Source organism: Thamnophis sirtalis, unplaced genomic scaffold (genome assembly GCF_051295495.1).
Source record: "Thamnophis sirtalis isolate CommonGarterSnake01/CBP01778 unplaced genomic scaffold, rThaSir2_p1.2 scaffold_1, whole genome shotgun sequence".
Taxonomy (NCBI): Eukaryota; Metazoa; Chordata; class Lepidosauria; order Squamata; family Natricidae; genus Thamnophis; species Thamnophis sirtalis.
This window is the reverse complement of record NW_028261381.1, coordinates 173048306-173063173: the sequence shown is the minus strand read 5'-3', so window position 1 is coordinate 173063173 and position 14868 is coordinate 173048306. Positions and strand designations below refer to the sequence as shown.

At 46.7% G+C, this 14868-nt stretch overlaps 1 protein-coding gene across 4 annotated transcripts in view; it reads right to left on the bottom strand.

Moving 5' to 3' along the window:
* Nucleotides 1-4287: 4287 nt before the first annotated feature.
* NCLN (nicalin) overlaps nucleotides 4288-14868 on the bottom strand; it is a 41402-nt gene continuing 30821 nt past the window's right edge. For 2 of the 4 annotated variants that reach the window (XM_087703321.1, XM_087703319.1), the window contains exons 10-15: nucleotides 12729-12816; nucleotides 9243-9281; nucleotides 8936-9099; nucleotides 8528-8581; nucleotides 6985-7063; nucleotides 4288-4861 (exon numbers count right to left, since the gene is read on the bottom strand). In XM_087703321.1, coding sequence (XP_087559447.1) covers nucleotides 4802-4861; nucleotides 6985-7063; nucleotides 8528-8581; nucleotides 8936-9099; nucleotides 9243-9281; nucleotides 12729-12816 — 484 coding nt within the window. In that variant the 3' untranslated portion in view covers nucleotides 4288-4801. The remainder of the gene's footprint in view (nucleotides 4862-6984; nucleotides 7064-8527; nucleotides 8582-8935; nucleotides 9100-9242; nucleotides 9282-12728; nucleotides 12817-14868) is intronic. The other 2 variants (XM_087703320.1, XM_087703322.1) reach the window with 1 other exon arrangement.

Here is a 14868-nt window from a genome sequence, read left to right as displayed (position 1 = left end):
CAACTCTGTTATTTTATTCTCTTCTATTCTAAGAGTGGGAAGACAAAGACAGAAATTATAATGCTATGTTCTTCTTAGGAATGGCGGGTGCATTTTTGCTGAAAAGCTGTTTCTCTTTCTCTTTTTTAGCACACCGCGTGCGGGAAATGGCTGCTGTTTATTTAACATTCTCCAACAGCCAATAAATTAACACGAAAATACAAAGATGTATGCAACATAACAAATGTAAATGCTTGAATATTCAACACCCAGGACAGAATTGAAATCCCAAAATAGGCCATGGTGCCAAATTTGTTTTCGCCCAGCAAATAGGAAGTTGCACTCCCGAGCATTTTGAATGTGTTGCAATAAGGATGGAGCAAAACTGGGGAAATACAGGGAGTCCTCGACCTGCAACAGTTCATTTAGTGAACATTCAAAGTCACAACCACACTGAAAAAAGCGACATAGGACATTTTTTGGGGGGGGGGGGGCAGCATCTCCATGAGCATGTGATCAAAATTTAAGACGCTTGGAAACGGGTTCATACTTACAACGGTTGCAGTGTGTCCCGGGGTCACATCATTTGCTTTCAGGAACTTTGGACGAGAAAAGTCAGTGGGGAAGTTAGATTCACTTAACAAATGGGTTGCTAATTTATTGGCTATAATAGAATAGAATAGAATAGAATAGAATAGAATAACAGAGTTGGAAGGGACCTTGGAAATCTTTTAGTCCAACCCACTGCTTAGGCAGGAAACCCTACAGCACTTGAGACAAATACTTGTCCAATCTCTTCTTAAAGACTTCCAGTGTTGGGGCATTCACAACTTCTGGAGGCAACTTCTGTTCCACTGATTAATTGTTCTAACAGTCAGGAAACTATTCCTTAGTTCTAGGTTGCTTCTCTGCTTGATTAGTTTCGATCCATTGCTTCTTGTTCTACCCTCAGGTGCTTTGGAGAATAGTTGTGACTCCCTCTTCTTTGTGGCAGCCCCTAAGATACTGGAAGACTTCTATCATGTCTCCCCTAGTCCTTCTTTTCATTAAACATTAGACAGACCCAGTTCCTGCAACCGTTCTTCATATGTTTTAGCCTCCAGTCCTCTAACCCTCTTTGTTGCTCTTCTCTGCACTCTTTCTAGAGTCTCCACATCTTTTCTACATCGTGGTGACCAAAACTGACTGCAAATATTCCAAGTGTGGCCTCACCAAGGCCTTATAGAATGGTATTAACACTTCATGTGATCTTGATTCTCTCCCTCTGTTGATGCAGCCTAGAACTGGGTTGGCTTTTTTGGCAGCTGCTGCACACGGCTGGCTCCTCTTTAAATGGTTGCCCACTAGGACTCCAAGATCCCTCTCACTGTTGAGCAAGGTACCACCCATCCTGTACATGTGCATTTTGTTTTTCTTGCCTAAACGCAGAACCTTACTCTTTTCACTATTGAATTTCATTTTGTTAGATAGTGCCCAATGTTCAAGTTTGTCAAGATCCTTCTGTATCTTGAGCCTGTCTTCTGGAGTGTTGGCTATTCCTGTCAGCTTGGTGTCATCTGCAAATTTGATGAGTTCCCCACTTATTCCCTCATCCAAATCATTGATGAAGATGTTGATGACTCCTGGGCCTAAAACAGCCTTGGGGTACTCCACTGCATACTTCCCTCCATGTAGATGCAGTTCCATTGAGGATTTGCAGATGTAATTCCATTGAGGACGTTGAGTGCAGTTGGTCAGCCAGTTACGAATCCATCTGGTGATTCACTTAACAGCTGTGGCAAGAAAGGTCGTAAAATGGAGCAAAACACAATAAATTTTTGGCCTCGATTGTTGTTGTAAGTTGATGATTACCCATATTTATAACATTCCACTGCTTGTTAGCCGCAGGTTAAAAGAATTATAGGCAATCCTCGTCTTACAGACACAATCAGGACCAGGGTTTGCATTACTAAGCAACATGTTTATGTCTGGTTTTATGACCTTTGTTAGGCAAACCACTGCAGTTGTTCAATGACTCACACGGTCATTAAGTGAATTCAGCGTTCCCCGTTGATTTTGCTTGTCAGAAGCTGTCTGGGAAGGTTGCAAACGGCGGTCACATCATCACATGATGTTGCCACTGTCATAAATTCATGCCGCTTGCTAGGTACCCTGATTTTGTTCACATGACTGAGGAGATGCTAGGACGGTTGTAAGTGCGAGGACGGGTTGTAAGTCATTTTTTTTTCAATGCCACTAATAGTTGGCCTAAAATTATCTGTACCTTCCTGTCCTTCATATTTCCCAACCATAACAGCTTGAGGTGTTGGACTTCAACTCCCAGAATTCTCCAGCCAGCGTCCTTGCTGGGGAATTCTGGGAGTTGGAAGTACACATAATTTACAAGCTCCCCAAATTGGGAAACATTCAGCTAAAGGCATTTGATTGAGCAAAACAGTGGCTGGTGTTGTGTCCCTCCAGGATCTGTTCAAGCCACAATTCATGGTCTATCCTGCAACAACACACTCCATTAAGGTTCTTTGGTAAAACCAAGTTATTCCCCAAAATGTGTTTTTGTCCTGTGATCTATTTCCGTGCAACTAATTCTTTTCTTCCATGTTCTATACACACTCGGTGCCCCGCTAAGTATTCTTTACCTTTGTGTATAAAACATTTGAAGAGAACCTGGAATTCATCAAGACCAACCCCTGAAAAAACCCACATTAAGCCATCTCTGAGTGAGGGCTTTTTAGTTTCAGATTTGCAGTGACGCCCCTCACCTCTCTGGGTCACAGGTTCCAGTTCTCGTGTTGAGACTTTGGGCCAGTCACTTTCTCTTAGTTCAACCCACCTCACAGGGTGGTTGTTGTGGGGGAAATAGGAGGAAGGGAGTAATATTGGGTGTGTTCACTATCTTGAATAGTATCTATCTATCTATCTATCTATCTATCTATCTATCTATCTATCTATCCTCTATCTAACCATCCATCCATCATCTGTTGTGGCCCAGCAGGAGCCGTTGGAGCTGCCGCCAGACTCCAACAGCGAGGGGTCTTATGAGTTGGCCTTGGAGGAGGTGGAGGATCCTGGACAGGGTGTCAACTCCGAGCAGGGCGAGGAGAGACTGGTTGGCCACCAGGTGGCGGCAGAGCATTGGATCAAAGGGAATGTTCAGGAAAACATTTGGGAGTTGTTTCAGGATGCATGCAGACGAAGGGCTACTAGGAAGGAACAACTGCGTAATTGTAGATGATTGTGCTTAGCTGATGCTGATTAAGATCCTCTCCTGATTATAAAAGAGACTGTTTGTGCCCTGCCGTTTGCAGGAGTCAACGTTCTCGTTCATGAATTAAGAGAAACCAACTTGGATAAGTTAGCAGTTAGCAGTTAGACTTATATACCGCTTCATAGGGCTTTCAGCCCTCTCTAAGCGGTTTACAGAGTCAGCATATTGCCCCCAACAACCATCCGGGTCCTCATTTTACCCACCTCGGAAGGATGGAAGGCTGAGTCAACCCTGAGCCGGTGAGATTTAAACAGCAGAACTGCAGTCAGCTGAAGTAGCCTGCAGTGTTGCATTTAACCACTGCGCCACCTCGGCAAGTGGTGTTGCTGTGAGAAGCCTGTTTGCAGTGCTGCGTAGGTTTATAGGACTTTTTGCCAGAGTGATTGTCTCTTGTTTATTTTGGGCTTGCAGCCAACAAGAGTCTGGACTGATTAAAACATTTTCGTACGTCTGTTTTGGCTTTTGTTCCTGGACGGAGAAGGGGGGGTCAGAACACATTATCTATCTATCTATCTATCTATCTATCTATCTATCTATCTATCTATCTATCTATCTATCTATCTATCTATCTATCATCTATCTATCTATCTATCTATCTATCTATCTATCTATCTATCTATCTATCTATCTATATCTATGGCTGTTCATGTGTGTGTGTTTCAGCATAGCTCTGGAACGCCTCAAACAATTTCAACCAAACTTGATACACAGATGACTTACTCTCTGGAGAAAAATACTGTGGGGAGGTGGGTGGGGGGTAAGATACCCTAACACCCCTTGGGGTGTGTGTTCTGTTAAGATACAGCCTGGTGTGCCTTTAAATGGCTTCTACTAAACTGCCACAAAATGGCTTCTACTGTACAGCACAGTAGAGTTGCCATGGTAACGGCTTCACAGTATTCTACAAGGGGGCTCCCTCTGGTAAGGGGGAAAATCCAACATTAGGAATTATGTTTGGTCCGGACATTTACCACCCCCTATAAAGAAATACCTGAGAAACTGAATGAATGAAAAAATGTCAAAATCAGGCAAGCTCACAGATATTAGGTTTTTTTTTATAGTTTTAATTTACATGTGCACATTTTTTTTTTAAAAAAAACCAACCACATCCCCCTTTCAAGTTCTTTTGACAGGCAGGTGTGGGGCCCTCCCCACCCCAGTCTCCTGCCTCTCCCCACCCACCCCCAGCTTAGAATTATGGCACATGTTGTTTCTCAACCAGCAGCAACAGGTTGATGGAAAAAAAAGTCATTTTATCCGGGAAAAGGTTTCCATCTGTAGTGGGTAGAGATCGTGTCCAGAAGTTTAATCGGGTCTCTGCAGCTCTGTGCCAGGGAAAAAAGAGGACGGGGAAGGAGCTTTTGCAGAAATGCAAGGGATGTGGGAAGAGTGTGGTTGTTGTGGTGTTGTTGTTTTTGTGGTTTGGTGGGTTCTGTTTGTTTGTTTACCATCTCGAGCTTTTGCGTCCTGCCCTTGCGGGAGAGGAGAGCAGGAAGGAGGAGGAGGAGAAGCAGGATGCAACGAAGGAAGAAACAACACCAGGATGCGATTGTTGTTTCATTGCTGTTTGGATTTCCGAGAGACCCTTTGGACCAGCTTATAAAGGAGGCCGAAATGCTAAAAAAAGAAAGAAAGACAGAATGAGCAAGCAACCTACATCAGGAAAGGGTTTTGGACCTGGGTACTTCATGGTATTGGACCTGGGTACTTGAGAGACCGCCTGCTGCCAATTACCTCCACCAGACCGATTAGATCCCACAGATTAGGCCTCCTCCGGATTCCATCTGCCGGCCAATGCCGACTGGCGACTACCCGGAGGAGAGCCTTCTCTGTGGCTGCTCCGACCCTCTGGAACGAGCTCCCCGTGGAGATTCGCACCCTCACCACCCTTCAGGCCTTCCGCAAAGCCCTTAAAACCTGGCTGTTCCGACAGGCCTGGGGCTAAAGAACCGTGCCCCTATCGCGAATGGTATGATTGTTGCGCTTTTTAAATTATGTATTGTTTTGTGTTGTTGTCAAATTGTCTGTATCCCCCTTCCCTTGTTTGAGTTGTGAGCCGCCCTGAGTCCCCCTCGGGGGAAAAGGGCGGCATACAAATGAAATAAACATTCAAACATTCAACATTCAAACATTTTTTCCTCAAACTTGGCAACTTTAAGACGTGTGGACTTCAACTTCCAGAATTCCCCCAGGACCGTGGATGAAACAAAACCAGGAATGGCTAATGCACCAACGCACGAGACATTATAAAGGAAGTTTATGTCGTGTCAATCTAGGACCATTATCCAAAGTATTTTAATGTATTTCTTACAGTGGTACCTCAGTACTCGACTGCTTTAAAACGCGATGGATTTGGTACTCTTAAGCCTTTTTTCATTGCAAATATTGTCCCAGTAATTGGTCTTTGTTTAGTACTTGACGCACTGCGAGAGGAAGAGGGGGGGCGGCTGTGGGGAAGAGAGAGGAAGTCAGGCATGCTGGGAAGGTTGCTGACATAGGAAGAGGAACCGACAGAATGGCAGATGAACTGTCAGGTTTTTTCTTAGGAGATGCTTCGCTTCTCATCCAAAAAACTTCTTCAGTTCTTTTTCTTCTTGGATGAGAAGCGAAACATCTTCAAAGAAAAACCAGAATGTCCAGTTGCCTCTCAACCCCCCCCCCCTTTCAGACAACCACTATCCACACTGACTGGATGGTGAGGAATGGGAGGATTTATGCTCCTTGCAGACAAAGCTGGTCATTTGCATGCTTTCAGAGGGTTCTTGAGGCCACCTGGAGATTTGTCTGTGTCCTCAGAGTCACCTGAGTAGTGGAAATGGTTCCTGTAAGTCTTCAATTGTGTTCCTGAGGACACAGAGAAACCTCCAGGTGGCCTCAAGGACTCTCTCAAAGGATGCAAATGATCAGCTGTCTGCAAGGAGAGTAAATCCTTCCGTTCCGCACCATCCACTCAGAGCTGAAGAAGCTTCTTGGATGAGAAGCAAAATGTCTTCAAAGAAAAACAAGGAAGTCCAGTTGCCTCTTGCTTCTTCCCGGCTGAAACAACCCACCGTCTTTCAAGATAGTTCACAATTGCCGACCTTGATCAGGCTTGGAGAGAGGCCAGGCCGATATCTTTCAGATGCTCGCAATACTTGGCAAGAATGCAGGGATGAATTAATTGTCTGTCCTGCAAACTCCCCTCCCCTGTTGTTCCTCTTTTATTTCCTCTGGGAGGGGCCATTCACCATCCACCTGTGCCTTTACTCCCAAGTCGACCCCTGTTCTTTAGCTGTTCTCTTCGTCTGGCTACTCTGCACATGCGCACACTGGGAACAGGCTCCAGCTGTTCTTCTGCCTCACTGATGTCTGACTCTGAAGGCAGCTGATAACTGTCAGACGGCCCTGGCCCCCTCTCTGCCTCCGACACAGAGCCCTCATCAGAGCCTTCCCCAGACTCCAGGACTGGCCCAGGTTCCTCCCCAACCTCCTCACTGTCCGAATCTGGTGCCAACTACACTAGCCACTGACAGGCCACAACATTATTGTTATGATGGCCACATGACCCACGGAAGCGTCTTTGGACAATGTTGGCTCCCTTGGCTAAGAAACAGAGATGAACACCAACTCATAGTTGGACATAACTGGACAAGGCAAACCTTTATCTTTTTAGCCTAATCCAGCAGGGCCCATTCCTACATTCTTAGCTTCATTTCATGCAGCAAAAATTCTGTAGTGAAGGACCGTGCGTGGGAACTCACCTGCACAGCGATGTATGCCACACCAAGGTAGGCTGCTATGCAGAGAGCCAGGAGCAGGTCAAAGATGGCCGGCTTGACCCTGAAAAACACAAGCCACGTTCTCACACCCAGTCATGGGACACTGGAGTTTCCCTTCCCTCTGAGCTGCTTGTTCGCACGTCTGCTCCTTCAAAGACCTCTTTCTTCTATCAGACCTTTTCTGGCTGCCCCCAGGCCCAAAGGACAGGGCCAACTTTGATGGTTGTGAGCCACCCAGAATCCCAGAGTCAGACAGCATACAAGTTTAATACATCTAAGCTTGTCGATCAGAGAGGTTGGCAATTCAGCAGTTCAAATCCCAGCTTCTGCTAAGCTAGCAGTTCGAAAGCACGTAAAAATGCAAGTGGAAAAATAGGAACCACCTTTGGTGGGAAGGTAACAGCGTTCCGTGCACCTTCGGCGTTTAGTCATGCCGGCCATGACTGTTAGGAATATAATCTAACGGTTGGGTTGGCAATATATACAGCATATAGCAATGCTGTACCTGTTTCTTTAAATCATACTGTAAAATGTGATTGGTTGCTGTTTTCCTCAATCGGCCATAAGAGGGAGCCAGAATGACTTAGCTCTCTCTGTTTGTTAGAGGCTGGGCTGATCTGATCTGAGTGTTTTTGGAAGCTGGCTGTTAGAAAGTGCTGTGAGCTATTGTAAGTTTTGCAACGGCTAGCAAACTTTGTGTGCTTGACTGATTGTATGATTATGGACTATGTTATTTGGATTATCCCTTAACTGAGAGACGTTGATGATTGACTGAATTATCTGTGTATGAATTGGACTGTTTGATGGACTCTGATACCTCTATTTCCACGAAAGTAAAAGCCTATTTAAACTGCAGTGTCTCTGTATGCTGGTTTGTGTGTTCTCCAACATAACTCTCACAACGCTTCACTGAACGCACTCGCTCTCCCAATGTGGAACTTACCTAACACTGGTTATAGGCCCAGGTTATACCAGACGCAGCTAAAGGGGAGTTGGTGTTGATACCCAATATTGCATACAGACAGCTGTTTATTGTAGTGATTGTTACTATCCTGGAGAAGATGGCGAGCGAACCATCAACAAGCCTATCGATGATAACCCGGTTGGATGGAACAAACTATGTTTCCTAGTCTATGAAATGCAGTCTACTCCTGCGTAGGGAAGGTTTATGGGAGAACAGAATCCACCGGATGTAACTGCTTGGAACCCAGATAACGATGATGATGCCAAGAAGACAGCAGATTCGGACACGTCTTCGGACAGCGCTGGCTCTTCGGCTTTGAAACGGAGATGAGCACCACCCCCTAGAGTCAGGAACGACTAGCACATATGTGCGAGGGGAACCTTTACCTTTTACCTTACCCTCCAGTTAGCCCATATGGTGCATTATGCAGGGACAACTGTTGAATTAGATTGCCTCAAATCTGCTAACTTAAAGAATATGCTTTTTATACCCCGAGTCTTAAAGGAATGGCTCAGGGCCAGTCAAACTCCAAAACCCTTTTTGCCGTTGTCCCACACTTACCTATATGCGTTCATTACTTGCTTCAGCTGGTCATAGAAAACAAATTCAGGATCCCTGTATATATATATATAGGAAAAAAGGAAAAAACAAGAAGGTTTAAAAGAGCTACAATTTTTAAAGGCAGGACTAAAAGCCCAGAGACGACCTTATACCAAGTGAAAACAGACATCTAGCCCATACAGGTATTCCTTGAGTTTGTTTAGTGACTATTCATAGTTACAACGGCACTGAAAAAAAGTGACTTGGGACCGGTTTTCCACATGACCGTTGTAGCATGTGGGGGTCCCGGGTGCAGTCTGAGCTTGGCGGTTTTCTCGTGGATGTCTCTTTGCCAAACTAGGTTACATCATCAGGGCTAAATGAAGGGGGGGGGGAGGAGACAAGTGGGAACGCCATCACCATCCTCACCGCTTGTCTGCCTTCACGTAATGCTGCTTGACGTCTTTCAGGTAGCGGCTCAGGTAGTACTCCAAGGTGTTGATGAACGTGCTGTCTTTGTCCACCAGCTGGGCAGCCCTGGGTTGACTGCTGAGCCAGTCCATCACCGACTCCATCTGCTCTTGCTGAATCTGCTGAATCAGGGAAGAGGGAGGGAGGGAGGAAGCCGGCCGGTTCTGCAGATGAAAACCCCAAAACATTCTTCTCTCTCCCCTCCCCTCCTCCCTCCCACACCTCTCTCACACACACACAGAGAGCCCTCTGCCCAGGAGCTTACCATATGTTCAGTGAAGATTTGGAGGTCAGCAGGCACACCCTAATGAGGGAAGGAAGAAAAAAATAAACAGAGCTGGGTGAAAATCCTCAAACTGACCACAATGTCTGTTATCACTGTAAAGCTGGAAGTCTTGGCAGCTGCAGTTCTCCCTTCCCGTGCGAGTCCTCAGCTCCGTGATCCAAGACCCGTCAAACACCTGGAGGAAATCTCATCTGTGCTCTCTGCTCTGTCCTTGGCCTTTGTGGGCAAGAGTGTGTTTCCGACCTTGGACTGAGTGGAGCACAAACTTCTCAGCTTTGTGGAGCGGCGGGGCAGGGAGAAGGGTTGGTTAGCAACAGCAATAGCAATAGCAGTTAGACTTATATACCGCTTCATAGGGCTTTCAGCCCTCTCTAAGCGGTTTACAGAGTCAGCATATTGCCCCCAACAATCCGGGTCCTCATTTCACCCACCTCGGAAGGATGGAAGGCTGAGTCAACCTTGAGCCGGTGAGATTAGAACTGCCGAACTGCAGATAACAGTCAGCTGAACTGGCCTGCAGTACTGCACCCTAACCACTGCGCCACCTCGGCTCTTTGGTTCCGGGTGAGCAGCACACGCAGATCAATTTGTGTAAGCAGTCAGCACTCACGCTCAAACAATGGAACTGCACGCACGCAGGTTGCTCGCAAAAGGGGAGTTGCGCGCACGCTCGCCCGTTGCGTCCATGGCCTGCTTCTGAATGGCTGCAGTCCGGTACTGGGCTGGGGATTAGGGACTCCTGGTGTGGAGCCCATCAGCGTTGAGTCTCTAATGATCAGAGCTTGAATGAGGTGGGTGGGACGCATCCTCGGAATGAAGGCCTTGTCAGCTGCTCTGTAGCCGGGGTGAGCAATTTGACTGACCCGTGGACTTCAATTCCCAGAATCCCTGAGCCAGCCATGCTGGGAGTTGATGTCCAGAGGCTGTAAAGTTGTTAGATCTGCCCTGCTCCTGCTCTATGGGGTTTTGGAATCTGGGAAGAGACCTTGAGGCTGATTACCACTACTTAGCAACAGCACTTGGACTTATGAGCCGAGGTGGCGCAGTGGGTAGAGTGCAGTACTGCAGGCCACTTCAGCTGACTGCTAGATCAGCAGTTCAAATCTCACCGGCTCAGGGTTGACTCAGCCTTCCATCCTTCCGAGGTGGGTAAAATGAGGACCCGGATTGTTGTTGGGGGCAATATGCTGACTCTGTAAACCGCTTAGAGAGGGCTGAAAGCCCTATGAAGCGGTATATAAAAATCTGCTATTGCTATTATATACCATGTCACAGTGCTTTGCAGCCCTCTCTAAGCAAGAAAAGAGACGTGTCTGAACTAATGGACGATTAAATCTGAATTTAAATTAAAGCCCACTCTCTTCCACAGATCTGGTGAAGGTTTTTCACATCGGCTCACAGACACCGATGCCTTTTTATAAAATGTGTTAGCTGGAAAAGGAGCTTCTGGCCGTGGCAGAAAAGGCTCCCGCCAGATGAAATCCCTTGGCTGATGGGGTCTGCAGGAGGCCCTTTCTACCACCGTGTGTGAGGCAGGCCAATCCAGAGGTGGGTTCCTTCCTACCGGTACAGTCCAACTCGGTCAAATAGGTAGTAACTCCGTACTGGTTGTATCCTCAGCGCTGCCATCTTTATTTCTGTTCTGCACATGCACAGAACAATCTTCATTGAAAAAATGTAATTATTTCCCCTTTTTAAATGGTGTGTGCATGCCAGTCCCAGCGATGGGCTGCTTTTCGCAAAAAACAGGGGGCATTTTTGCTTTCCCCCCCAGCCCTGCTGAAGCCTGCAGAATGTTCCTGGGGGCCGGGAAGGACAAACACTTCTTTTCTTATTACGCAGTTTGCAGGCGCTCCCTTAACTATGCTGATTTTTGTGTGAAAACCTCAGAGCTAGCCTCGTTTCTTCTGTGTCTATATGGATCTATCAGTAAAGTTATACTCCTGGTAAAATATTGTCCCGGGAGTTTCTTTTGCTGCAAATTGCCAAGGGGACAGTTGACAAATGCTTAAAGCAAATTGGCGGGAGATAAGAGTCAACAGAATTCAAGGTGCGCTGGACAGTAATAAGTATCTGGAGGTGCAGAACTTAATCTCAACTGGTCTCTCATCCTTAGTGAAGCGTGCAAACCAGCGTCTGCATTTCTTGCATCGGATGAGGAGAGCACACCTTTCTCCTTGTGTCCTGGCCACTTTTTACAGAGGCATGACTGAGAGCATTTTAACAAACTGCATTGGTGGCGGCAGCACCTCAGATAAAAAGTCCCTACAGAGAGTGGTGAGGACAGCAGAGAAGATTATAGGAAGCTCGCTTCCCGTTATTTGGGATGCTGCTTATAAGCGCTATGCGCTTATAGCTCAAAGAAATGTTAGAGACCCCCACACACCCACTTCACGGTCTGCTTCTGTTGCTCCCCTCTGGGAAGAGGTTTCATATTATTTCTAGCAGGACTATCCAATTCTGTAACAGCTTTGTTCCGTAGGCCATTGGCAAATTTGCAAGATTCGTTTCTCTCACCATGTACATAAATACATCTGAACTAGACTGTATTGTTTCTCCGTATCATATAATGCATGTGGGTATATAATTTTATATTTATTTATTTTGTCATGTTTATGTAGTATATGTTAGAGGTGGAGACCCTTTGAGAATTTTAGGCAACAAAATTTCATTTTAATGCATGCCAATTAGTGTATACCATATTTCCCCGAAAATAAAACATGGTCTTATTTTCTTTTGACACCCGAAATAAACACTTGGCCTTATTTTCTGGGAAGTCTTATTATTTCTGAGATGCAGGAGGCAAATGAGCATGGCGACCTCATGGCTGCTGTGGTGCAATATTTTGGGGGAGGGCTTATTTTGGCGCATGCGTTCAAAAGCCCGATTGGGCTTATTATCAAGGGAAGTGATTCAAAGTGACAATAAAGTTATTCTAAGTTTAACTTAGAACTCTTTTTTTTTAATTAAAAGTTTTAATGAGTTTTACAATTATATCCACCTTCCCTCCCTCCCCCCCGAACCCACATCCTCTCCTCCCCTCCCCACCCAACCTCACAAAGCAAATACAGGGTATAAACATTTAGCAACCATACACTAAAATAAACTAACTAACTTTAACATCGACCCTCACTTGTACTTTAACTCCCCTTTTGTAAAGCTAACTTTAGATAAGTTGTAACATTCCTTGTTCATTCATTCATAAACTATCTGAAATTTCTTAGTCCCATATTTATTCTATCTTAGAACTCTTGTGGGCACGCAGAGGCTCAAGACTGTTGGCGCCTTTGACCTGTCCCTCGGGCTCAGCCTGCTCATCTCCTACAAGGCCATTCCCACAGGCCGTCACTCTGATTTTTTGGGGGGGGGGGGGAAGAGGGGAAGTGAGTGATGCAGCCCACTACTAGAACTGAGCAATCCCAGCCACTGCAGGGGTTCCCAGCCGCTCTCAGAAAAGACGCTCACCTTCTCTGTTAAGTTGTAGACCACCCTTGTCAGAGCCTCTACAATGATCCGGGTGTTGCGGGTGAGGATTTGGAGGTTCACCCGTGGCCTGCAAGAGGGAGAACAGCAGCCGTGTCAGAATCAGGTTTCTAGGGAGGGAGAGGCGCCGAGGTGAGGCTTCTGATGGCACTTGGCACAGCCTCACAACTCACACAATGTTTAGTTTAGTTTTATTGAGTTTGTATGCCGCCCTCTTCCCGAGAGACTCAGGGCAGCTCACAATAAAAAAGGGAGGGGATACAAAAAATAAAATAAAAACAACAATTTAAAATTCTGCAACAGCCGTAACCTCGAATGGGGCTGGATAGTTCAACAGCCCCAGGCTTGCCGGAACAGCCAGGTCGTAACCACTTTGCGGAAGGCCGGAAGGGTAGTAGGGGTCCGGATCTCCACGGGGAGATCGTTCCAGAGGGCCGGAGCAGCCACAGAGAAGGCCCTCCCCCAAGGGGTCGCCAGCCGACATTGGCCGGCAGATGGAATTCGGAGGAGGCCTAGTCTGTGGGATCTGATAGGTCTTTGGGAGGTGAATGGCAGGAGGCGGTCTCTCAGGTAGCTAGGTCCGATACCATGTAGGGCTTTAAAAGTAACGACTAGCACCTTGAAGCGTGTCCGGAGACCAATGGGCAGCCAGTGCAGCTCGCGGAGGTTAGGTGTAACGTGGGTGTACCGAGGTGCACCCACAATCGCTCGCGCGGCTGCGTTCTGGACAAGCTGAAGTCTCCGAATACTCTTCAAGGGCAGCCCCATGTAGAGCGCGTTACAGTAGTCCAGTCTTGAGGTCACGAGGGCGTGAGTGACTATTCGGAGGTCCTCCCGGTCCAGGTAGGGACGCAATTGGTGCACCAGGCGGACCTGGGCAAAGGTCCCCCTGGTCACAGTCGACAAATGGTGTTCTAAGGTCAGCTGTGGGTCCAGGAGGACTCCCAAATTGCGAACCCTGTCTGAGGGGCGTAATGTTGATCCCAGTTTACATGATCAGATCAACATTTGGGGGTTAGCCCATAAAATGATCTGTATAATATGTTTGCCTTGAAAATTCTTGGGAAGAGGTACTGGGGAACACGAAGGAAGGCTGGCGTAGCCATTCTTTAAAGCAGCCACCTCTTTCTCCCTCACCTGGGATTATAGTTTCAAAGCATGAAGAAACCTAATGCTCTGTAGGTATAAATAAGGTAAAAAGATAAAGGTTCCCCTGGCACATACTGTATTTTTCAGGGTATAAGATGCACCTTCCCCCCCCAAAGGAGGGTGAAAATTTGGGTGCGTCTTATACACTGAATGTAGCCCCACTCACCTCAACCCTTTGGCCTTTGCTTCCCACCAATTTACCTCCTTGCAGCGGAGGCTTCAATAAGCTATAGCAATCCCTGCAGCCTGAAACAGCTGATGATCGGGAGAAACTGAAAGTGAAACCTGCGGCTCCACAAGGCAAATTGCTGGGAGGCAGATTTTTTTTCTTCTTGTTGTGCTAATCAGGCTGTTTGCTGCAAGGAGGTAAGTCAACATCTATAAAGGCCTATAGGATGTTCAAATTATTAGGCTTATTTTTTAAAGACTGCTTTATTATTGTTCTAGACAACTTAACAAAATGAAGAAGCTTTTTAAAAACAAATGCTTGTTCTGAAGAGGCCCAGTGCTATTGCATCTCCTTTTAAATAGCAGAGAAGAACTATACTTCCAGAAAGCCACATCCATTTGTCACCTACAAAGCCCTTCATGGTATTGGATCTGGGTACTTGAGAGACCGCCTACTGCCAATTACCTCCACGAGACTGATAAGATCCCACAGACTAGGCTTCCTCCGAATTCCATCCGCCGGCCAGTGTCGTCTGGCAACTACCCGGAGGAGAGCCTTCTCGGTGGCTGCTCCGACCCTCTGGAACGAACTCCCCGTGGAGATTCGTACCCTCACCACCCTCCAGACCTTCCGCAAAGCCCTTAAAACCTGGCTGTTCCGACAGGCCTGGGGCTAAAAGACTTGCAACCCCACTCGAATGGTATGACTGTTGTGCTTTTTTAACGGTGTATGGTTTTCATGTTTGTAACTTGTCTGCCCCCCCCCCCCCCTTGAACTGTGAGCTGCCCTGAGTCCCCTCAGGGA